This window comes from Oryctolagus cuniculus, chromosome 9 (assembly GCF_964237555.1).
Source record: "Oryctolagus cuniculus chromosome 9, mOryCun1.1, whole genome shotgun sequence".
NCBI classification, from domain to species: Eukaryota; Metazoa; Chordata; class Mammalia; order Lagomorpha; family Leporidae; genus Oryctolagus; species Oryctolagus cuniculus.
In genome coordinates this window covers 75882386-75908025 of record NC_091440.1, presented here as the reverse complement: position 1 = coordinate 75908025, position 25640 = coordinate 75882386, and the positions used below count along the sequence as shown (strand labels likewise).

At 35.5% G+C, this 25640-nt stretch overlaps 1 protein-coding gene across 7 annotated transcripts in view; it reads right to left on the bottom strand.

The window, feature by feature from the left end:
* Positions 1–808: 808 nt before the first annotated feature.
* The window catches only part of TRPC4 (transient receptor potential cation channel subfamily C member 4), a 255987-nt gene continuing 231155 nt past the window's right edge, over positions 809–25640 (bottom strand). For 3 of the 7 annotated variants that reach the window (XM_051831769.2, XM_051831767.2, XM_070048963.1), the window contains 5 exons: positions 22660–22855; positions 19027–19236; positions 6667–6708; positions 6223–6312; positions 3706–4754 (listed from right to left, as the gene is read on the bottom strand). In XM_051831769.2, coding sequence (XP_051687729.2) covers positions 4032–4754; positions 6223–6312; positions 6667–6708; positions 19027–19236; positions 22660–22855 — 1261 coding nt within the window. In that variant the 3' untranslated portion in view covers positions 3706–4031. Of the gene's footprint in view, positions 4755–6222; positions 6313–6666; positions 6709–19026; positions 19237–22659; positions 22856–25640 lie in introns of all 7 variants that reach the window. The other 4 variants (XM_002721088.5, XM_051831770.2, XM_002721087.5 and 1 more) reach the window with 4 other exon arrangements.

Here is a 25640-nt window from a genome sequence, read left to right as displayed (position 1 = left end):
GCTGCGGTCAATCAGAGAGGGAACCAGTGGTTGGAAGACCTCTCTCTCTCTGCCTCTCCTTCTCTCTCTGTGTAACTCTCATTTTCAAATAAATAAATAAATCTTTAAAAGAAAAGAAAAAGACAAAATTCCCTCCAAATGAAAATTCATTTATTAAGGCATTTATGAATTGATGTCTCATCCAAATATCTATATGAAGAGTTTTTTGTTTAAACTCCAACTCGACCACTGAAAAACTGGATAAACTTGGAGATTTGCCATAAATCTCTTGAATCTTAGTTTCTCTAGTTACCTATGGAGAACAGTATGGTTTCAATTTCAAATGAAATGTATAATGTTAAAATACTATATAAGTAAAATGAGTTAGAATACATTTAAAATCATTGGAATTACATTTTGGATGTTGAAGCAAAGGGGACTGCCGGAGATAACAGTTTTCTAAGTTCTGTGGTCCCTACATATTGAGAGAGACACAGCAAATGCTTTATCAGGCTTATTTTTGAGGATGCTGATCAAGGCTGGTAGCTTTCTATACAGCATATGGAAGACAATTGTGAAAACAATGCATGGCGACTAAGGAGGGACAGATTTCCACACGCAGTGGCTGTTCTGCAGCAAAAGCCCTGGGACTGACCATTCATTCATTCAATTCAGTCCAAGAATTAGTAAGGGTTATCAGGTTATGTAAGAAGACTACACTGTTGAACAATTACTACCCATTTGCTGGAATGTTGACTTTGTTTCTTTGGGAATAGCATGGTAAGTTTACTACCCTGGACTTTTCATCGATTTCTTTCATTACATCTTAGAATTAACCAAGAAAGTTAATTGTTTGCATTTGTATGTTTGATCACTAATGTATGACAAGTTGCTATCCATGTCAAGGCAAGAAAAGGAGTACATTTTTTTGCGATATTTTAATTGTTGAGATTAAATAAAATGCCTATTTTAAGAAAAATTAATATACAAATACTCAGCTTGTGAAGCATACATTTTGAGAATCACTATCACTTTGAAAAATAATTTTTTACATAACCAGTTTCTCTGCTGTTAATATAATTTTTACACAGAAATTTTAAGTAAAACATTTATCACAAATGGCACAGTATCTTTTCATAGCATACTTTCTCGTAAATAGGGCTTCCACAACAAACCTGTGATGCATGAAGTGTTGTGAATTTACTTTCCAATCCATTAAAGTTGAACTGAATTACCAAGACACTCTTCCACCCAACTTAGGCAAAAAAAAAAAAAAAAAAAAAAAAAAAAGGAAAAGAGATCATTTTTTAAAAGATTATGAGGCATGGAAAACAAGAAACATTATTTGTACATATAGAAAATAATTAAAAACTTTTGTTTGGTGTGCTGGAATTTATATGGATAGAAATTTGAATAGTGATATAAAGAAACTGCAGATCACTCATTTAATTTCAAAGAAACATCATCACTTTGCTTGCAATTCTGTTGTTTCTTACTCTATCTCTACTGTTTATCTCCATTAATATCTTCACTATATACATAATATCACTACATATTTATAATGTTCAATTTCAGGACATCTGGTACTAACAATATCCAACATTTTTTCATACTTACAAATGCATTTGTCAGTGACATCTGAGGACTGATAGAATCCTGTCCAGTATAGTGAAAAAAGCAGGGTGTTGGCAGCTCCAAATAAATCGCTTTATTATCACCATGTAATCCTTGACATAAATGAGTTACTAGGAAAATATTTTTTGTTGCTTTCATTAGTAGTGTTGGTTAAAGGAATAGAGGAAACTTGAAATTAGATCCTGGAAATGTATGTATAGTGCCTTTCTTTGGAAAACATACACATATACACAGAGGCAAAAGGTACTAATGGAAAGTATCTCAAACATTAAGAACCAGTCCACACTTCCCATACTACCACTGTATGCCCGATTTAGTAACCTTGGGTGTTTCAATAGCCCCTGTGTTTGTTTACTGAGTCCTAATGTGTTTACTGAGATGGAGATGTGTTTCAAGCAGTTTCCATTCAGATGCCTTTGTGCCTCCAAACCTATGCAGCCAGGTCATAAAATCCTGAGGCAGAATCAGATTTATGAGTAAACAGTGCCTCTTGTTTCCCTAAAAATTAAAATCTAATATTCCATGTTGAAATCTGAGATCCCATACAGAATATGTTTTTTTTTTTTAATCTACTAACTTCTATGATGTAACTGAGTCTAAAAATCAAATACAACAACACATCTTTAATTTTGTACACTTGTGCCACTTTGTAAGAAGGGACACTCACTTAGTAGAGCGTACCAAACTCAGTCCTTCTCAAAGCACAGGATTTCAGAAGTGGCAACAGTAACCCCCATCTAAGCACATATTGCTTTGTTTGTCCTGGATTCATTCAGGAGGGAGAAAACGCCATGCTTAAAGGCACAGCCCCGAAGCACACATCACAAAACAATTCCATCACTGGCTGCGCTACCTTAGTCAGGTTTGTGCTTTTCCCAGTTCTCTCACCTGTAAAATGAGGTGAACAACAGAAATTGCTTCAAAGGGTTTCTAGAAACAGTACACAGATGCTAATACCTGTATGGGTAGCATAAAGAATAATTACCAGCATTATTATTTAATTTATAGTTTGGGTGTGTGATAATCTGAAACTGATTTTCATAACATTTCACAATTTTGGTCAATGCTAAATCATACAATTTCTCCAGCCCATAGAGGCAACTTTTGAAGTAAAAATAATGCAACATTTTTCTACTGATCTGAAATAAATACGTTAGCATATGGTGGGGAAATGCTCTATAATTGCTGAAATAGACAAAAAAATTAAAAATTAAAAAAGTTGCCAGAATCATTTTTGTACCAGATATAAATACTTTCCTTATGGTAGTTCAGTGAAGAATGTAACACAAGCTAAATTACCCTGCAAATAATAGAAGACAGAGGTACTAAGGATTTAGCACTACAGGGAAAATTACAATCTTTTCTTTATAGTAAAAAAATGAGTAATGATTTTTGAGTGTTTTTAGTTTTCAAAAAGATAGACCAGTTGGTAAGGGTAAAAAAAAGGAACTACTAGGTTTTTCTACTCTTGAGTTAACATCAACATTGTATGATTGGGAATGTCAAAATTCAACTGTGCTTACAGTTGAATTGTGAGAATGAACTCTTTGTCAGTTGACTACTGTAGGTTTGAAAACAACTTGCTTTGTTTAAGGTACTTAAATGAGTCTAACTTATTCTTTTATGTCACTGAGAGATTTTGCCACCTTTTTGAAATTCAGTTATTCATAAAGGTTCATATTATGCTCATGATAGTTAACCTGAATCAGGTAATTTTTTTTTAACTGAAGAACCAACCTTTTTTTTTTTTTTTCCTGACAAAATGCCCTTAAATATAGTCAGTCATCTAATTTTATTAAAACAAATCTTTTACTTACTGGTAATAAATACTGGAGCAATCTAAAAGTCTACAAAGTATATGGGACTTCTATTTTAAGAGAGGATTGATAAGAAGTCTTGTTTGTTTCAATTTTACTATAATTACTTACATGTTCTTACAATTCAGCAATATTTATATTTTAAAATGAATCTGTAGGACTGGGTGAAGTGTAATCACCCCTAGAGACACCCCCAATTATGAAAAGCTCTAATATTTTGGCTAAATTGTTTTTCGCATATAAAAATATCTATTATAGGAGTCAACTACCACATGGAGTAAATTGCACTTGTTTTAATTGTAAAAGATAGCTAAAAATTTTCTGTGGGTTATTGCAACAGTACAAGAATACAAGGTGCATTTATTTATTAACAAAAACAATTGTAAAACAAATTGTGAAAGCAAAAGCAGGCTACAAAACAGAAGGACTCTTGATTGCTTTTGCCTTATTTAAACATGGTACAGGTTAATATGCCACAGTTGATAAATGCTATAAAGTGTAAGTTAGCATTTGCTAGTTTAATTTTAAACATTTTCCCCCCACACCCCGAGCACTATAGGAAATATGTATAGGTATGGTAAACACTTCCTCCTTCAAGTATCACAATCTTGTTGTCACATAATCTTCATGGGTGACTGTGTCGGTGAGGCTTAAGTCATAGTCTATGCTAGAATCCTCTTCCTTTGAGTGCTTCTCCTTTGGTATAATGGGAACAGTGTCCTCCACCACCACCTTGTCTGACTCGAATGAACACGTTCTCTTGCCTACCTGTAAACCCAGTGAGTCCGTGTTCCTTTCTCTATGGTCTACTAACACACACTGTTCACTGAGACCAGGAATGTTCAGATCACCCCGTGACACTAATCCTCGGGATTCCAGTTGAATATTTCTCTCAAGTGGTCCTGCAGCCTGTTGACGAGCAACTTCTTCTGAAACAGAGAAGATTTGGTTTGCGTTTTGCTCAGCAGCGTTTTGCTTTGACCGTCTATGAAATAACCCGAAGTTTTTGATATCGGTCACAAAATTCACTTTTCTCTGCTTCTCCCTCGGTGGTTCCTGCACCACCAGGGCAGAGCCATTGCTTATGTTATGTCGTTCAGAGGCAATTGCTGCTGATCTTGGATGAATCAGGGTGGTTAAATCGAAAAGGCTGAAATTCTTTTTCTTGTCTTTGCTATTACCTTCGTTATCACTCTTTTCATCTGAGTCAGCTGAGTTAGAAGCCTCCTTCGCGGCATTTGCCGATTGTATTGTGGAAAGTTTGCTTCCTCTTAGTAATCCCAGAACTTCAAAGCGGAAACTAGAAATGTCTTGTTTTAGTTCCTAAGTGAAATTTAAAGAACAATTAGGTTGTGACAACCAAAAGAACCATTAGGAAACATCATTTTCTCATTTCACACGTGGGTCTGAAATATTCTCACTCCTTTGTAAGAATTAGGAATCTACTGTTCTTGGGTTCTATTGTAGAATCCCCAGTTTACTAATCTCCCTATTGGATTCTTTTGTAAGGAGAAACTTTCTAAGGTCGAGGTAGCAAGAAAGAGGAGTAGTTCTCTTTTCCATCACTGCGTAGTTGCACATGTTGGGTTTCTCTGGGACTACAGTTTCAAATATTTCTTCTCTACAGTATACTGTTAAGTCAGCTCATGCTCTCTCAGGGGTGTACTTCATAAGATGTTTAAGATTGGCACACTTTTCTTTCCAAAGGGATATCCAAAAGAGTAGAATCTACTCTTCTGAGAACTGGCAGCTGCTCCCCCCTTCCTCCCCACGGCTTACCATCCAGGAGGAGACTTTACTCCTATGTCTGGGCCATGCTCTAAATCCTAGAAAGTGCTCAGGTCAGCAGCATTTCTTAGATCCATCCTTGTCCTTTATCTTTTTTGGATAGCTAAGTTGTCAGTCCTAACCTGATGGTGGCCTTCTTGGTGGCCTCCTGACTCCAACCTACCTTCCAAAGCAATGCAAGTCATTTAAACTTCAAAATCCGAATTTGTGGCTGCCAAGAACATTTGGATTTTTCAAATTGTGCTTTTAATATTGCAATTTATCTATTATCTGGCTCCCTATCTTCATTATGTTTATCAAACCTATGGCTTTCTCTGTAAAGATCTCCTATCATGCTTTTTAAAAATATTTTTGTTGTTTTGCCAGCATTTATTGTCTTGAATCATTCTTCCAAAATCACTAACAGTCATGCAGCAAGGTCAAATTATCTTATACAAATTTTCAAATGTATGCTATATATTTTAGTTATTTTTTCTGGTAGAATTATTTTTAGAAAATCTTCAAATGAAAAAACTAAGTTTACAAGTTACAATTAAACTCATACCTTAAATTCCTAGCTATCAAAGAGATGCAGAGCACACAGAGGGACTTTTTTTCTTGCTAGTGTGTTGGTTATTAAATGTTTCAGATATAGAAACTGGGCTGAAATTTCAAAAACGAAGGCTCACTCAGTAGAACGTTACTGGGATCAGCAAGTCAGAATGAACTTATGCCATGAGGCAATAGGATTTTCTTTGCCTCTCAGTAAGTCTCCTTGACATTTTGGATTAAGTATATTTCAAAACAATTTATTTTGAGAAGAACTATTACCACTCACTTTTTATTTATTTACTTATTTATTTTTTTTTTACAATTCAATAGGGACATTTTAAATTTAAAAATCAGGAGGTACACAGGCTTGCTAGAACACATGGCTGAGTTTCTAGCTCTGATTTTAAATGTGCTGTGTCTGGTCATGTATTCTGCAGAATCTGTCTCTTACGGAGAAAATAAAAATGATTACCTTGAAGTTTTCTTCAGTGAGGCCTTCTTCAGTTTTAGCGTCTCTAATCATTGCAGCAACGTATCGCTTCACCAGGTTCCTCATAACTTCCTGAGGCATTTTAGAACAACAGTATTGATATTCAGTGAGTAAATATGATGTTGCTCTTGAGTCAGTTTTGAAAAGAGGGTGCAAACTGTTGAAATCTTTACTTAATATATGATAAATTGATCTTCTGTATATAAAGATAATTGAAAATGAATCTTGATGTGAATGGGATGGGAGAGGGAGCGGGAGATGGGATGGTTGTGGGTGGGAGGAAGGTTATGGGGGGAAAAAGCCACTGTAATCCAAAAGCTGTACTTTGGAAATTTATATTTATTAAATAAAAGTTTAAAAAAAAGAAAAGAGGGGTCTGGTTTATTTTAATGTAAATTTCAAGAAAATAATACAAGCATAACTTACTTGATATTGGTGATGTCGCCTCAAATTATCAGCAGCTCTCCTCTGAAATGAGAGGAAAATTTCTCTTTTGGTTATACTGGTATATTTCTATTTTCATTCCCCTAAAGTGAGACTTCTATCTGAGAGTGAGCAATGGATACTTCACTAGAATCAAAAGAAAGAATGAACAGAAAGAATCAAGTACAAATACATGTCCTGTAGAACATTTAAAACATAGAGTAAGATAATTATGACACAAGTATTAGATAAAGGATGGTAGAGAATTAGCTAATCACAATTGACACATGCTCAAAACCATTTGAAATGATGGTAAGAGACAGGGATGGGACATATCAAATAAAAGAAATACCAAACATTAAGAGGAGATTCCTGTTTAATCACATGGTTGAGTTATAAAAAAATAAACAAATAAGCCAAAGATTGTGTTCAAGCATCACATTCACTAGCTTATCACTTTTTGTAACAAATGTGAATCCCAGCCACCATTGTGAGGAAATCAGAAGGTTTTGAGAGCAGAGGTGAAGATAGCACAGAGCAGTGAATTTGGAATATGGGGTGGAAGGGATGTTTAATAGCAGAAGAAAGTTCATTATAAATTGAGTAAAAAAGCAATGATGCTGAAATGATAAATTGAAAATTATATAAATATTCTAAAAATATTAGAAAAAGCTACCATAATCCCAAATTTGTGCATATTGAATAAACAACAGTATTGATTCTTAAGAAAGAAAACTGGCACAATATCTTAAGGAAAAAGTGATTCTATAACAAGGGAATTAGAGTAGAAAATATAAGAAAGAAAAACAGATAACACAAATCGAGTCTTAAAAAGGTTTTTGGTCTTATCCCTTACTAAATACTTACATGTAGTTTTATAAAATAGAATCTTGAAGAGTTATGCTTCTATCACTTTGACATAATATTATTCAAAAATCAAACGATTTGAAAGAAATCTTTTCTTTTAGAGAGATAGGGAAAATTCTATTATTTCCTCTGGCATAAGAGCTGATTTGTGTTTTATGATTGGTAATGAGGTGTAGGGATGGATAAGATAATGCTTAAATTCAGCTTCATAAAACTTATAAATTATTTATTTTATTATTCACTTTTATATGAGAAATACATTTTCAGTATGATTAACATAATGTAAAAACTAGAAAGTTGAAACCAACACAATATTAGAATACTTTATGAAAATAGACCATTGAAATTTTACGACTGCACCACCAGATGGAGGTGTCCGATTCCTTTTGAGACACTGCTGTGCTGAAAGCCAACATAAAAACACTTCCAGGAGGAAACACAGTCCTTCCAGATCTCCTACAATTAAAATGAACAAAAGGACTAAGGCAACTTGTACATCAGTGTCTATAACACTCTCATTTTGAATATTATGCAGATCTGATTTCCATGATTTAAGTAGATAGAAACTGAATTCAATATAGAAAGGAATTTTAGTCTAGTGTATTATTATTGTTTTGGTGTTCTATAGCATTTCACATTTTCCAGAATCCTTTAAAATTCTGATGAAGCATTTTCAACAAAGAGCAGTATGAAGTTAAGATTTCAGTTTCCTTGACCCTAAACAAAAATTAAGGATGACAGAATCACAGAATGATGAGTTCTAAGTAAAATATACTGTAACACATTTTAGTATAAAATGGGTATAATCTTTCTTTCCTTTAGTAAAACCTTACTCTAATACAAAGTTAAAAATTTTACAAATATAAAGAGATAACAGACTAGATTTTTAAATAATAATTCCATGATTAATTTTCATAGAAAAGCATTTTTAAAAATCAAAACATTGTGTTACAAAGAGAGAACATAGAAAGTTATGATAACTTTCAGGAGTTATTCAATTTCCACAGAATAATAATACAGTTAGTTGTTTTCGTCAGTGAATTATTTTCCATTCCTACATAGTTTTAAGTAAAAAATGAAGGAGGCCATTGTTTGAACTAAGTTCCTGCATTAGACTCAAAAAGACTAAGTTAAAAACCAAAATGGAGTAACTAATGCTAAATTTCTTTATCACCTTGCTGAAATGGGGTTATTTATCTGATCTTCAAATGAGTCAGATTATGAGGGATAACAGCCAAATTCCATAACAGGACAGCCACAGTTCACATGATAATTCAGTTCCCTGTACCTTAATCCTTACACCAAAAGAGTATTCTGGGGCCAGTATTCTGGAGCCGGTGCTGTTGCACAGTGGGTTAAGCCGCCGCCTGCAGTGCTGGCATCCCATATGGGCATCTGTTCAAGACCTGGCGGCTCCACTTCAGATCCAGCTCTCTGCTGTGGCCTGGGAAAGCAGTGGAAGATGGTCCAAGTGCTTGGGTTCCTGCAGGCACATGGAAGACCCAGAGGAAGCTCCTAGCTCCAGATCGACACAGCTCCAACCTTGAGGCCAACTGGGGAGTGAACCAGTGGATGGAAGACCTCTCTCTTTCCCTCTCTGCTTCTCGGTCTCTCTCTGTGTAACTCTCACTTTCAAATAAATAAATAAATCTTTAAAAAAAAAAGGGTATTCTGAAGTAACCTGGTGTTAACCTAGCTATTTTTTTATTGTTCTGCTTCCTGGTCCCCAGTTTACAAGGAAAATAATTTGAAATGACTAATTTTATTTTTACTTTTGTTTATGATTCCTTTAGTCCTTTTCATCTATATAACTAACTTTCTTTGATTCATTGCAACACTAATTTGTGGAACAAGTGCTGTTCAATCTAGAATTGAAAACAAAACCAATTAAGTTCTTTAACTTGTTATAATTTAGTCTACTGACAATGTTAATACTATAGACTATATTCAGTCTTGTGAGATTATATTATGAAATTGAGCTTTAACATACTGGCTATGAAAATAGGAGTGGATAATATTAACCATCTTCTGAATATCAAACCCACGATGTTTGCAATGCACAGTCACCAAATAATGGCCACTAAGCTATGAAGCTCATATAACCATCATCTATTCAGTCTTCCCTTCTCCTGTTGCCACCACAGACCAGATTCAAGTTTTAGTGACCATTACCACTATGAATTCTGCTTTCAGTTTCCTGTTTTCTGGGAGGTATTACACTGAAATGTTAAGAATATGGATTTAGGTTGTACACCTGGGCTTAAAGGTTACTGTGCCAGGATGGGGAGTTCTTTGAGGCCTTGCACCTTTCCCATTTTTGTTTTAATTTTGAAGATGTAGATAAACTCATTGGGTAATTTTGAAGACTAAATGAGATTAGAGATTGAAGGCATCTACCACTAATGTTAGTCCCCATCCATTCCCCTTTCCTCCTTTCCTATTAGTAATACAATTTAGCATATTTTATATATTACATATTTGAGAAAGAGAGGGAGAGTGCTGATTTACTGCCCAAAGCCCACAACTCCTACTGCAGGGCAGTGGAAACCAGAAACTGGGAATACAATCTGGTCTCCCATGTGGGCAAGGACCCAACTACCTGAGCCATCACTGCTGCCTCATACAGTATTTATCAACAGGAAGCTGAAGTGAGGAGCCACGTCCAGATACTGAAGACAGACAACCCAACACGGAGCTCAGCATCCTAACTGGAGGCTTCACTGCTAGGTCAAAATCCAACCACATAACTTTCTTTTGCCTTCCTTCCTTCCTTCCTTCCTTCCTTCCTTCCTTCCTTCCTTCCTTCTTTCTTTTTACAAAAGGATTTATTTATTTATTTGAAAGTCACAGTTATGGGGGGCGGAGGGAAGAGAGAGAGAGAGAGAATCTCCATCTGCTGGTTCACTCCCCAGATGGCTGCAACAGCCAGGGCTGAGTCATGGAGAAGCCAGAAGCCAGGAGCAAGGGGCTTCATCCAGGTCTCCCACATGTGTGTAAGGGCCCAAGCATTTGAGCCATCTTCTGTGTTTTTTTCAGGCCATTAACAAGTAATTAGATTAAGCAGCTGGGACTCAAGCAAGTGCCCATATGTGATGCCAGCATTGTAGGTGGCAACTTCACTTGCTACACTACAATGCAAGCTCTGTATAAAAATATTTAAAAAAACGTTCTTAGGAATGAGCATTTGATGCAGTGGATAGGACACCACTTAGGAGAGCTTGGGTTAGAGTCTCTGTCCCACTCCTTATTCCAGCTTCCTGCTAATGCACACCCTGGGAGGCAGCAGATGATACTTAAAATATTTGAACCCATGCCACTCATGTGGGAGATTTGAATGGAGTTCCAAGCTTCCTGGAGTCAACCTGGTGCAGTCCTGGGTACTACAGGTATTTGAGCAGTGAACCAGCTTGTAGAAGGTCTCTGTGACTCTCTGTCACTCTCACTCTTTGTATCTCTGTGTTTGCAATAAAATGTTAAAATATATATTAAGAAATATTCTTAGATTCCAAACTGCATAGTCTGGCATGCATCAGGATTACTGTTGAAGAAGTAGAAGAATGCAATGAAGTGTAATTGTCTCTGTGCGATTCTCATGGCATTTCATGTTTGTGGAGAGCCTATCTCTCAGATAAATAATTGGATGTCTTTCTCCTTGGCCTTACAAAAGTTTAAAAGTAGGTGATTTTCACACAAATAATAAAGTAAGGGGATAGATATAATATGAACTCTGTAGCCAATCATCTTTTGGAGGAGCTTAAACGTGTGTTGAATGTCTCTGGATAGCACTGAAGTTTTGCAATGACCTCTGCAGATGTTCCTGTATGAGTTTCTCTATCATGGCTTTTAGCTTTTAGGATCAATCGAAGGCATCTTTATTAAGTGACTACATATTCATGACAGTGGGCTGTAAGGAACCAGAAGTGAGTATAACAGACTTTTGCCCATAAATAGCATTTAGTCTACAAGGAAGAATGCCAAGAACATGAATGACTACAGAAGAAGGCAAAATGCAGATTAAAACATGAGGAGGACTATAAGGTCGTTATTTGAGTACAGATAATGGATAAGGAAAGAATCAAAAACAGCTTTCAAACAGGAAACAGGGTTTTAGGTTGGACAGGCAGAATCTTTGTAGGATTTGGACAGGCAGGATGTACAGGCATTTTAGAAGATCAGAACAGGGTGAGCAACGCTGCTGGGGCTTGAAGGGGAAAGACATGTAATGGGGCTTCCTGAAGTACAGTTTCAAGGTTTGCTGCTGCCAAGATTATATAGATTAAGTTGTTAGCATGGATCCTTAATACAGGCTCTTACTTGGCAGTGAATTCAGGGGTTACTAGGCATCTGATTTTGCGAGTAGTGCTGTGGCATGTGATGAAAGTTTAACTTCCATGGACATCAGGTAGGTAAGACGTTTCCTAATTTCTGGTGGTGACTGTTAATCCTCGGTGCTTCTTAGTCTGCAGCTGAGTCATTGAGAAATCTCTGCCTCCATTTCACATGATTTTATTTTATCTCTGTGTCGTCACATGCCGACATTCTTAAAAGGCCTCTACTCTAGTTTGAACTTGTCTTAACTAATGGCATCTACACTGGTCCTGTTTCCAAAAGATCATGTTCTGAGGCCCAAGGGGTAAGGACGTTCATTTGTCCTTAAGTTATTATTTTTTCTGGAGATGGGGAAGGACACAACCCAAAAACATATACTACTTGCAATAAACATAACAATAATTTTTGAAAATCAGTGACATCTTTACATACTATATAAAATAACTGTCAATGACATTTGAAATGTCTGTGATCTTTTCATCAGGTGAAAATGAACAGAATTTGAAAGGGATTTTATTACCATAATAAAAAGCATTACATATTTATTATTACTAGACAGGCAAGAATAGGAGAATTGCTTAATTTATGTTTATAAAAATAACACAAATAGAGGCCGGCGCTGTGGGCGCAGCGGGTAAGGCCACTGCTTACAGTGCTGGCACCCAAATGGGCACTTGTTCAAGTCCCAGATGCCCCACTTCTGATCCAACTCCCTGATAAAATGCCTTGGCAAGCAACAGAAGATGGCCCAAGTGCTTAGGCCCCTGCACCTGCATGGGAGACCCTGAGGAAGCCACTGCTTTCTGGCTTCAGCCTGGCCCAGCCCTGGCCATGGCAGACATTTGGGGAGTGAACCAGAGGATGGAAGATTCTCTCTCTCTTTCTCTCTCTCTCTCTAGTCTCTCAGTTTCTGCCTTTCTGTATCTCTGCCTTTCAAATAAATAAATGAATCTTTAAAAAATAACATAAATGGCACATTTCATTCAAGCATATCAGTGAGTAAGGGATAGTTTTCTAAAACATTTAAACCATTCACATGTCAGACTATGGCTGGTAATGTAATCAGTATTGTTCAGGTTCTCTACTTTAATAAATAATAACCTAAGTAGAATTACAGTATAGTAGAAGAGAGTTTCTGAATAGTGATCTCATGTTCACAATGTTGCTGAGAAGTTAGGATACTTGTATTTTGCAGCTTTAAAGGAAAAAAAAAAATAGATTGGCTGTCAGTTGTGTTTATGGCAGGATAAAATGGACCACAATGGTCAAACACCTTCCTTCTTTAGCTGGATGCCTAGAAAAGACACTTATAAGAAGTTCACTTTAAGTTGGCACTTCTCTTTGTAAATTACATAGGAAGTCACTAGACTGTGTGTGGAATGTTCCTTGGCAGGATGGCTTTCAAGGAATGTGCTGAGGGCCTACCTGTGTGTAGCATTAACATCAGCATTAGCATAACACTATTGGCAGCTTCCACCTGATCTGTCTGGGCAAGACAATGGAATGTGTATCACAGAACAAATGCTAAGGGAAGGTTCAACTACTAAGAAACCTATGCTGCTGCATGGACACTCTACGTTTCCATACAGTGTCAGGATGCTTTAGAGCAGTGAGGAGTTTGCAGCAGGAAAGAGAGACTGGGGAATCGGTCATGATGTTTTCTGGCTCTGCACTGCTGGTTCCTTCCAGGTCCACTATGTGGAATGCCAGGCTCACTGCTCATAGCAAGTTCCATGCAGTCAATTTTCAGCACTGTTTTCTCTCATTTCCACTCTGGTTTTGATCTATTACTGATTTTCAGCCCATGAATTATGCCCTTTTGTCTTTACTGTGCTCAGTGAATCCCTTAAGGGATGTGTCTTGCTGTGTTCTTTTAAAAAGGTAAAAAGACAAGAGACCTATGCAGATAGGAATCTTTTTTTTTTTTCTAAAAATTGAGGCATGGCTCCACTACAGATGGAGCTACATATTGTTCTCCATAAACACACTTTCTCCAATGTTTCAGCATGCATCTATGTGTTGTTATTTAAATACAAACCTTCTGAGCATATAAAAATGAGTCCTGTAAACTTCCTGAGTGTCAGATTGTCAAACCAAACATTTGGGACTTTGCTTCTTGAGACACCAGAGATATCAAGTAATTAATTCCTCTCCATTCCTCCTTGGGAAAGAAAGTGTAACCAAAAGGGTCTGCCAGCAAATCTTCTAGAAGTCACTTAGGGATCTAGAGACAGACACGGATGAAAACTCCTGTACTGTCATATTCATATCTGTAAGAACTGTAGTTGGGCCTATTGAGAATCATTAAGATTGAAGCAGTATACATTTTGACAAATTACCGCTAAAAATGAGTTCCCACAGGCAGATACTATTAGGTTTCTTCCTGCATGGATGATTAGTGGCACCAGCAGTTTCTAATTCTCTTTCAGTGACATAACCATGTAATTGGTATGGAATGAATATTCCCCGTGCAGCCTACAGCTGAGTGATACTTACTGATCTTGCCAAAGATAATGTTTCATGTATACCTTATACTAAGCACCTGAGAGGAAATTAGAAAGTGGAAAAAATAAAACTAACAAGGTTAAAAAGAAATGTTTCTATAATTTTATGAAAAATCTTAGAGTTATTTTATGGTTCAGTAAATTTATTTACTTATTTAAAATACAAGGTGGAACAGAGAGATCTTCCATCCATTGGTTCATTTCCCAAATGGTTGAAACTGCTGGTGTCAAGAACTCCATCAGGTCATCCCTTGTGGGTCACAAGAACTTGAGCACTTGAGCCACCATCCACTGTTTCCCAGGAGTGTTAGCAAGGAGTTGGATCAGAAGCAGAGTAGCTAGGACTCAAACCAGCAACTCCCATATGTGAGGTTGGCTTCCCAAGCTTCCCAACTGGTGGCTTAAAATGCTCCATCACAACACAAGCCTCATTGCATCCTTTGATAGGCATTTCTAATCAAAGCTCCAAACAGGAACTTGTTAAAATGGAGATTCCTGATTATTCTAATACACTCTAAAGTTTGAGAACCAGTGTTTTAACAGGGAAAAGAATATGTACAGATAAAATAGAAGCAAACAAAAAAATTTAACAAAAAGTAATAACAAAGAAATCATAATCCAGTGCATGTTACTCATTTGGTTGCTATGCTCTCAGTAGGCTGCCCTTTTGATGAAATTTTCAAGTCTTCTCTCAATAACAGGTTTGCTTCCTAGCGTAACATTTTTTTGCTCAATAATAAAGCATTTCTGCTTCATTTCTGCTTCCTCCATAAGGCAGTCAAGTGAAAGATTAATTTATCCAGAACTTCCAATCAAATTAAGGGATCCAAAGTTAAAAACAAAATCCTAAAAGCTAGTGAGTTTTCAGGGTTGGTGGTATCAATATTACCAGGAAGTCATACTTGTAGAGATGAAATGGAAAGAAGAGTTTACCAATGGGCTCCTAGAAAATGGCCTATGCAGCATCCCTGATGGACATGGGTCTCAGGTTCTTCCTGGGAATGTGAATGGAATTAGCCCAGCATGGCATTCAGGCAGCTGCTGGGTGACAAGTGTTAGTGAGTCAAGCACAAATGGGAAATTTCAAAAGAACACGTCAAGGAACGTGATAATCTCCAGTTGAGCTTCAATTTTCTACTCAATAATGCAGCATAAACATAAGCAAGTTACAGATAAAAGCAGAAGGTACACAAGCCTGTAAAACAAGGAGCTTTGGAATATAGGAATGAAGAGACAGCTTAAGGAAATGATAGAAGCTGCAAAAGCTGTAGAGAAAAATCAGATGAAAATACAATATGGAAGGCATTGTTGCATATTCATCAGTCTTTTCAGGGAAACAAGAGAGAACAATGGAAAGCTCATTGGATTCAGAAATAAAAATCTCCTTCCCCCAATTACCCCACCAACAGTTTTGTCCCTGAGGGACCCTCAGACACTGGGCGAGTAGTTCTCTTTCAAAAGAAATGGGTGAGTTAAATTATTTCTGAGCTCTCTTTGGAGTGTAATGGAGCTCTCTCTCTCTCTCTATATATATATATACATATATTCTTTTTAAGATACTTATTTATCTGAAAGGCAGAGTGACAGGGGCAGGAAGGAGGGAGAGAGAGACCTTCCATCTGCTGCCTCACTCCGCCAATGAATTCAATAGCCCTGACTGGGCCAGGATGAAGCCAGGAGCCAGGACTCCAACCCTGTCTCCAACATGGGTTTATAACAGGGAGCTGTATTGAAAACAGAACACCAGGACTCTAACTGGCACTCCAATATGGGCTGCCAGTATTGCCAATGGTTGTTTAACCTGTTGCACCACAACTGGTCACTGTAACACTATGTTCTAAACCATGTTTTGGTTTTTCAAAGTGACTGTTATTGGAACTTCAATATCACCTTTTCATTAATGAATATCATATGTGTCTCCTTGTCTTCCTGTGTCTACTCAATGCATTATCAGGAAGAGTAACTAACTTGAAATGAATTCACAGCAAAATCAATTACTTTTTGACATTATTTTCTCTTTTAACTCCTTTACTAGTATTATAATCATCTTGTTTACTTTTCATTTGTTTATATTTTTCATAGGCAAGAGTTTCTCTGTGAATGCTAGGCATTATTTAGCTCCAATAATAAAACTGTATAAAACTCAACTAAAAGTATGAAAACCAAAATATTACATTTTTCTCTATCTGGAAACTCAGTCCTGAGAAAGAGTAGATTTAGGTGGTGTTGAACTTGAGTAGGCTGTTGCTTCCTCAAGGCCCTAGCTTGGAGAAGAAGAATACACAGGTAGAAAGTGGGAAGAGGTGAGAAAAGAGAGACATGACTCAGGATATTGATTTAATGTGGCATAAATTGCCAAAGCATCAAAATACCCATTGTCAAAGATCAGTAAAATTTACATATGAAGTAAAGAAATGATTTGTAGTCATAATTAATTTTGAATGATATTAAATATCAGCTTGGAGCCAGACATTCAAACTTAGGGATAGAGACATAAAAAGAAATTCATTTTATTGAGACACACAGTATATAAAAAGAAAGCTCTTTAACTTATGCCACTGACTTTCTCCATCTGAAAAGTGTGCATCATTTCTTTAATAGAAAGAACAATCTGACTCTCTGCATCTAAATGATGGTCACATGTTTCTAATAATGATTCAAAATTGAGAGGTTTGGAATCAATTTCATGGAGAGGTTCTCCATTCTTTTAATTAGCAACATGGATGGAAACCTTTTTTTTTCTTTTTTTTTTTTTTTTTTTTGACAGGCAGAGTGGACAGTGACATGGATGGAAATCTTAAAGGAGCCAAATTTCTGGTTATAAGTATCAAGACATTTTAAAAATCCAAGTTGCCTTTTCCTATTACCTGAAATTAAAATATGAAAGTCACACTTCTTTGGTAAGTAGGCACTTCCTTCCTACCTTTTGGGCTCAGATCTTTGTACATACAAATACTCTTATCAGAGGTACCATATTAAGATGGTATTAATCAAAAATATCTTTCCCAGGGTAGATTTTAAAATTTCTTACTAATTTAAGGATGAGACAATGAGAAGTGTGCTTTGATCTGGAAGAGAGTGAGTTAGAGCTGGTTCCCCTGAAACCTTTCAAAGAAAATATTAATTATTTCTCATAACATTTTACATATAACTAAATTACATTATTAAATGTGTATCATGTGTTATAGCAATATGTTCTGAATTCTGTGTCTCCTACATTGAATGAGTCCTCATGGATGGAAATAAGGCCTTTGTTTTTTCTTCTACTCTCCAATTTCTGGCTCAATTACTGGCACATGGGACACAGGCAACGATTACTTATTAAATATAATAAAGTTTATTCTGTTCATTACACTTATTCTATAACCATTTAAATTTTTTTGCATTTAACATCCCTTAACAGACAAATAAAACACTTGAAGCAATTTTACTGCTTTCTAAGGCCAAGGACACAGTCCATAAATTAGTATAAGGAAAGCCATCAGTTGATAAAATCAAATATATTCCAAAATGTAGTCCCTAGAGTATATGGGTAAGTTTACAGGAAAGAATGACTGTCACTGCTAACACCTCTCTGTGTGCAAAATGTGCTTCCAGTCCATTTCTCTTTATAGTTTGAATTCTTACTGAGATGACAGGAAAATCAATGGACTCACAGTAGGCGGAAGCCCTTTTGGGTGCTCATAACAATGCCTGGTAGGTGATGAAGTCATTGAGTGAGAAGGATCACATAGGGCATAACTAGCAATCAAGACTATGTTAAAAACAGCTAAAAACAAATTAATGCTATTTTTAGTTTGATGTAACATGTGATATGACTTATTCTAATATAAAGACATTTAAATATTCTCAAGACAATTTTTGAGAAGTCAAAGTGACCAATGAAAGTTAGTGTGTTAATCCCTAAAGCATTGCTATGAGGATTTTGTAAACTAGCAGACAATGTGAGCATTGAGTGGAAAATACTTTATCCCATGCCAATGGTTTGGCTGCATTTTCTGTTGGAAGTGCTTGAACTCTTAAATTTCCAATATAAAAGAAATTTCCAAAAGAATTATAATCTTCCAGTATGCCAAGAGCATGGCTCTGAGCATTCCTAATAGCTTAAGAACATAACTTCTTGGCATATAATATGATAAGAAGTAGAAGCAACATGTTGAGTATTAATCATATTTGGAAATAACAGTTGACAGCTGGCATGGCACATTTAAGTTATAAAATTCATTTGATCATTTAACTGAGAATTTTTAAGAAGCATAACACACTCTATGCAAGGACCTAGGAATATGAAGCGATCAAAACAGATGCCCTCTTCTTGCCAGCGCTCACATTCCAGAGGGAGGAACAAAAAGTATGAAATGACAAAAATTACCTGCTGCTACAATTCTGAAAAAAGTCAGAAGTTAGGGTAGAAAAAAATAGAGTGCTGGTGATTAGTGGGACCAGGGGATGGGGTGTGTCCTGCTGTGTGAAGTCTGGCTGTTAGGCAGTGGGTTTGTAAAAAAAAAAAAAAAAATCCTCATTACTCAGACCATACCATATCCATGGTAGATATGCAATAAATGTTTATGACACTCAGTAAGAAAAAAAAATCTAAAAGTGTTCAATACAGAACACAAATATGCTCAGATACACAATAAAGGAAAATAAGAGTAATACTAACATGCTGTGTTCTTACCCCTATTGTTCCAAAACTCTCTGGTTTTCTTCTCATCTTTTTCTTGCACAGATGTGTCCATATCCACTTGATCAGGTACCAGAGGGACTTGGGACTTGGGATGACATTGAAGGGAGTAGGCAGAGTACCTCCTTCTTCAAAGTAACTCATCCAAAGCTTTGTTCGAGCAAATTTCCATTCTATATCTGCATGGTCCTGAATAGAAGAACATGACAACTGCTGACAGGTTTCTTAATTAATAAGGTGAGATAAATCTCACAGAGCACCTATAACCTGACTTTGAGTGGTTCTTGGAACATTAATTAAATTGCTTTTAAAATCACACCCAACTCCTGGACACAGTCGTCCTCACACTTTAGTTGGTGGCCTTCCCTGGTAAAGTCAGTTTTCATGTCACTTCTCATCCTTCTCTCTTCAGTTAAACAGATATCTATAAAACTTCCACATTAATAAGACTGCAGTGATCAATTATGACTTTAAGATGAATCTATATTTCTAGGACTATAAGTACATGTTCACTCGGCTTCATAAGATTCCAGCCAGAAACAGGATGTTAGGTCTTACCCCAGGCCTCATACTTTGTGTAGGTAGATGCTACCTTCACAGACACGTTGCCAGGAAAAGTCTTACGGGAATGTGTTGTCATGTGAGTAATTTTACCCACTTTCAAGTTGCAGGCAGGAATTCAGAGAAGTTTCTCTAACAAATATACAATAGGGCCTCTGTAACGCAGCATTGGACCTAGACAAAACCTTGTCCAAATGTAATCAGATAGGCATATGGTTACTGGTTGCCCACAGTCTGAAGCTATTTTTCCATCATTTGTTACTCTACTTTTTTAAACTCTGGGGAAACTTTGGAACATTTGTTTGATCAGATAAAGAGCAGCCAGTCTCTCCCTAAATTGGCCATAAATCTGATTTAAGCCGAAAATCTGGCAAATAAGAGGATGTAGAAACTGTGTATATGGCATCTAAAACTCAAAATAGCTAATTATTAATAATTAAAAAAGAACTCAGATTCTGGAGTAGAATGATCATGAGTTTGCGTCATCCTAGTATGTCTGAACTGCTATATGCTAATGAGTTCATTTGTTCTGCATACATTTCTACTCTGCACAATGTGGATTTTGGTTTAGATACTAGACAGATTCTGCACTGAACAAGAAACATCATACCTGGAAAATGCATGGCCTTCATTGTTGCTGAGCAAATGTTTGGTTTATGATTGCCCACAGATAGAAACAAACAAGCAAAGATGTAGACTCCCTCTCCTTTTCTCTCCCCACCTCTCCTTCCTTGTCTCTCCCTCTTATACTCTCTTTTCTTTCTAGATAAGCTTATAGCTTCTGGTCAACTGTACTGCATTAGGAGAAAAAGGTGTGTATTTGCTGCAGTCTCACAGAGAGCAGAACTCAACAGAATTACCCAAGAGGAGACAAAGACAGTCAATTAGACAAAATGTTGGCCCAAGAGCAGCTAATGACTGATTCTGAGATACTCACAAATTATGGGTTACCTTGATTTAATTATATTATGTAATTGCTCTAAGTAGATGATTCCTTTGTTCATGGGTCCAGACTCTGACAGCATCACTAATAGTGTATATTATAAGATCTGGAGATGAAAAATTATAAACTGATGATGACTAAACCTACATTTCATTATCCACCTTCCATCCCCAAGTCAACATGTTAAATGTAGCTAAGCATTGTGTCTCCTAGAAAGCATGCTGTGACTCCCCCATTAATCCATGGTTGTCTCCTCTTTCTGATTCAAATCAAAGGTCTCTCTTTTATGCTTTCACGATATTTTCAATATCTATTCTCTGTATTGAAATTATTTATTGATATTTTCTCCATACTATATTGTTTTGTTCATGAGTGCAGAGACATTTTTATTCTTATCCTTAAACTGATGTGTGAAGCTTTAAGAAACTGTGCTAGGTGCACAATAATATTTTGTCAATGAACAAATGAATGAGAACTGACTTTGTTTATGTCCTATATGATTGATTTTGTCTATTAATTGTTTAAAATTCCTTATTCTTCTTGCTTTACTGGATGACATTGAGCTCAGGATAGCGGGATGAAAAGAGAAAACCCTCAGTCTAGATTCTGCTGTTATTGGATAGGTGAAAGTCAAATGTATGGCCTGCCCGTGTCCCAGTGGAGCTTCATGCACAGGATGCTGGGGAGTGTATCGCCATTCTCAATGCCTGTTCTCTTCTCAAGTTTTAGAGTCTGTGCTAAACAAAAATAACGATTTGAAGATGATTCTCATATCTATAACACAGTTACCTAGAAAAATACCCTCCACAAAGAAACAATATAAAATGTTATAGTATTCTTCAATAATGTTCTCTTCTTGATGAAACTGGGATGTTTAATGTTTCATGGAATCCAAATTATTGGCAGCTTCTCTGTAGCTTGATAATTGTAGGATTTCTAATCTTTTTTATATTATAAATGTTGTGGAAAGTGGATTGCATTTTGGCAATATGTTGGCTAGAGAAACTCAAATTTTGGAACAAATATACAGAAGCCATTTGTAAAATTCTCAGATTTTAAGATGCTTAAATGAAGCTCTATATATCAAAGTTCAACTCATAGGAGCAAGGCTTATCCAGAGGAACTATTATGGATTGGAAATACTTTAGTCTGTCAATCAGTTAAATAAAAGTAATCTATTCTCAAGTTTCAGGCAGTTTGTTTTTAAAAATCAATGACATTACTTTAAAATAAAAATTTGCCCCCATAAAGATAGTTTAAGTAAAATTTAGAGTACTTCTTGAAAAAAAAAGTAACCCCCAAAGTCTCAAATATAAAATATAAAATCAGCAGTTTATGGAGAAAATGGACAATCTATTAATATGCTTATATGTCATTTGTCTAAGGTGTAGATATGAAGGTCCCAAGAAATATATTTCATTCCCTTATGAAATTTGCTTTGTTGCTATACTTACTGATCATACAAATGTATCACTTCAAGTGGATAAAGGGCTTTGTCTTTCTTGTCCATTGTTGTGTTGTTACTCAATAAATATTGGTTGAATGAATAAAAACATTCAGCTAAGTGTTTTGATTTCCAGATTTCAACTTAGATACATACGGTGTATTTTTCTTCAGAATTCAAGGTTACTGCTACATCGTTTTTGTAAGCTTTAAGAAACTGAAAATTCTGGTTTTTTTCCCTTGTCAGATTTCTCTATTAGCTATTTTTTTTGTATCTTGTCAAGTTGACCCAAGTTTGCTTATATTGAGCTGGTATGTTAAATGGGCAGAGATGACGTCAAACCCAATGGGTACTGCATCAACAGAGCTGCCTGTTTATGAGTCACACATCTCTTTCTTCTTGTTACAGCCAATGACATCATGGCAAGATATTTAGCTTATTTTATAATCAGATATAAAATGGCATAACTATAATAATACTGTATATAACTATATATGGTGTTGATACTGCTCTAAAATTTCAAATTAATTATATACACATAATTCTTATTGTAAAACAGGTAACTATGTATAGATTTTATTTCCTATAATAACAAGATGGAGTAGAGCTAGGAACTGAATATTCCAGGTGAAATACTGAATTAAAATAAAGTTAGTCAACTTACAGCAATAAGTTGGTAAGAATTATTCATCATAGCTATTAACATGTTGAGTAAGACAACTAGAGAGATGACATTGTATGTCCCAAACATGGTGGCACCAACAAACTCAGTGAATTCATGCTGGGCTTTAACATTGGTCACATATAAATTGATGAGCCCAAATATTGACCAAAACAGGGATTGAAGTGTCTCAAATAACCTGGAATGGAGATAAAAGGACACTATTATTGATTTCAATAGAGCCATTATACAATAAGATAAAACATTAGAATTTGAAACTATGTATGTATAGTTTATGTATGTTATGTATAGTAGATCACTTAAAAATACATATTAACAGTATGAAAAACCTTTAAGGATAATTATAAAATCAAATTTGGTAAAAATAATTAAATGGCATTTTTATCAAACTAGCATAAACAATGTACTTGATTTTTCTAGGTGTACTTAAGTTTCCTATATCTTTGAGAGCTACAGTTAGTAACCAAGGGCAGTGGATTGCAGAAAAGGACCAAATCCAGTTTCTGCAAGCCATGAAATTAAGAATGGATTTTGTTTTCTCAAGTGGTTGGGAAAAATTAAAAAAGTGATATTTTGTGACACTTGAAAATTAAATTTTAATTTTAATGTCGTAAATGAAATTCTATCAAATCACTTTCACTCATTTGTGTTGTTGTCTGTTTTCTTTGCAGTAGAGGCAATGGCTAAAGTAGGTAGTTGCATCAAGGTACATATATCACCAAGCCTAAAATTTTTATCATCTGCTTCTTTCAATAGAAAATTTATTGATGTTTATCCTAGGGGACTGAGTGGTAGTTAATTAATGATATATCCTAAAGCTTAGGTCATGTGAGGCAAAAGGTAAAAAGTGAAAATGTTCAGGTTTCCTTTCTAAGAAACTTTACTTTAGAAATAGCAAGAAATTGAAGTAGTTTCCAGGAGGGGTTGTGATGACAAGGTTGTGATATAAAGCTAGGGAGATTGGAAGTAAGGAAGCCAATGATTTGAGACTGTACAAACTAAGCAGTAGAAAATAGATAATGAACACACATGGAGTAACAGAATCATATCCATGCTGATGCACACAGCAAAACTTCCATGTCCTAACACTATGTCCACTCCTGTTTTCCCTGCAGCTAGGTTTGGCATTGCGGTCTGCTTTTGTGAAGATCAAGGATCTTAGAGGATCAAAGAACTGAGCATGATTCTAGTCCAGAATCCAACCAGAAGAATCTAGCTAAATATGCCTGAATTAGCATTTAAGACTTAATTTTCCCAAATTTATTACTTTCTTTAAAAAAGTCAATAGTTTCATGTTTTAATTAAACAACTAGTTGTAGCATATAAAATTTAATCATTTATGATTAAAAATTTATTAAATGTCAGTTTGCTGCAAACTTTTTGAAACCCATGCATAATTTTTTTTCATAATATGAAATTTCCATCAACTTTCTGAAAGCCCCTCACATTAACTTTCTAAAACTGTTAGATGATGGAAAGGGTTATTATAATGTAGTAAAATCAATTACTCCTGATTTGATCAATTGCAGTCAGGTTGTGTTTTCCACATCAAGGTATCGTGAACTGTGGATGGTGGTAATAACTTATTCCTGAAGGACATCCCAGATGTCAGATCCCAACAGAGTTAGAATTAAGTCCAAATCACTAGTCTGAGACAAGAGTCACTGGAAATTACTCTTTGAAAAATTCTCAGGAAAAAGTAAATTTGGCATTTGCCCTAAATTCTTTATTTTTAATAACTTAAAGACAACTTCTAAAATTAACAATAATGCCCTTTGAAATTTAATGTGAAATTATTGTGTTCTTTCTTTCTAAATAGTGTGTATCTCACTGTGAATATACAAATATAATTCAGTTAGTTTTCCCCTGACATGAATAGCAGTTTAGAAACAATAACATTTTAAACAGTATAAGTTATATAATAGATTATATAAAATATTACCACATAAATCCCATAGCAGTGGCTTTTTGAAATGCTCAAATATAACAGTGATGCAGAATAAGTGGTTTGCTATAGTTGAACAGTACTTACTTGCTTCTAACTAAATAAGAGATGATTTTAAGGAAATGTTAGCAAGCCTTTTGGCAAAGTATTTAGTGACTAAAATTTGAATTTGAAAGGGGAAATTACAATAAGAGACATTCTGTGAATATCTATAGATTGTGTTCTTTCTTTTATTTACCTTTTTTTTTCTGTGAAATGAATCATTGGTAAGATTTGCAGAATTATTCTCTGCAACTAAAATATATTGAGTGCTTAGATGAATTGAGTCCTTGATGTTAAGGTATTTCTGTAAGAATCATAATTTCTTACATGGATTTTTGCAAAGGCAATATAGGTTATCATTTGAAAGCCATTGCCTCTAGAAATGTTTTTCATCATTAGTACCCCCAAATGTATGGAAAGCAATTTTTCCCGTACATTCAGGCATCATTAATTACCTTACTTCTCAGAATACCTTTATGTGACTAATATCTTCCTTGTTCTGTGGATTGTATTACTAAGACAGTGTCACGACTTCATTAGGAAATATTTGGCACAAAACCTATGTTGAAGACTAAATCCTGATCGTTTCAATGGGAAGAAGTTTTGCCTTCTTAAGGATTTACATTTTGTGTGTTGCTTTTTGAAGATATTTTTCCACTACTGTGCCTTCACATTAGCTAAGCTTTTGGTTAAATATTCACAACTGGAGAAACTGAACAAGTTAGAAGGTAATGTACTCCACAGTTGAGATTTTCCTCTCCCCCATGGGAGTAACATGATGAGCAAACATGAATACAAGGCCTGTCTGAATATTTTATGTTAGTTTATAACCATGAATAAATATTAAAATGAATAAAATATGATGCTAATTGGCCAGTTCCAGCAATTAGGAATACAGCTCCAATACACATGGAAAAGATTTGCTTAATGAGAAAATAACTGCCACAGTGGCAGGGCCCTTCTTTTTATAGGAGAG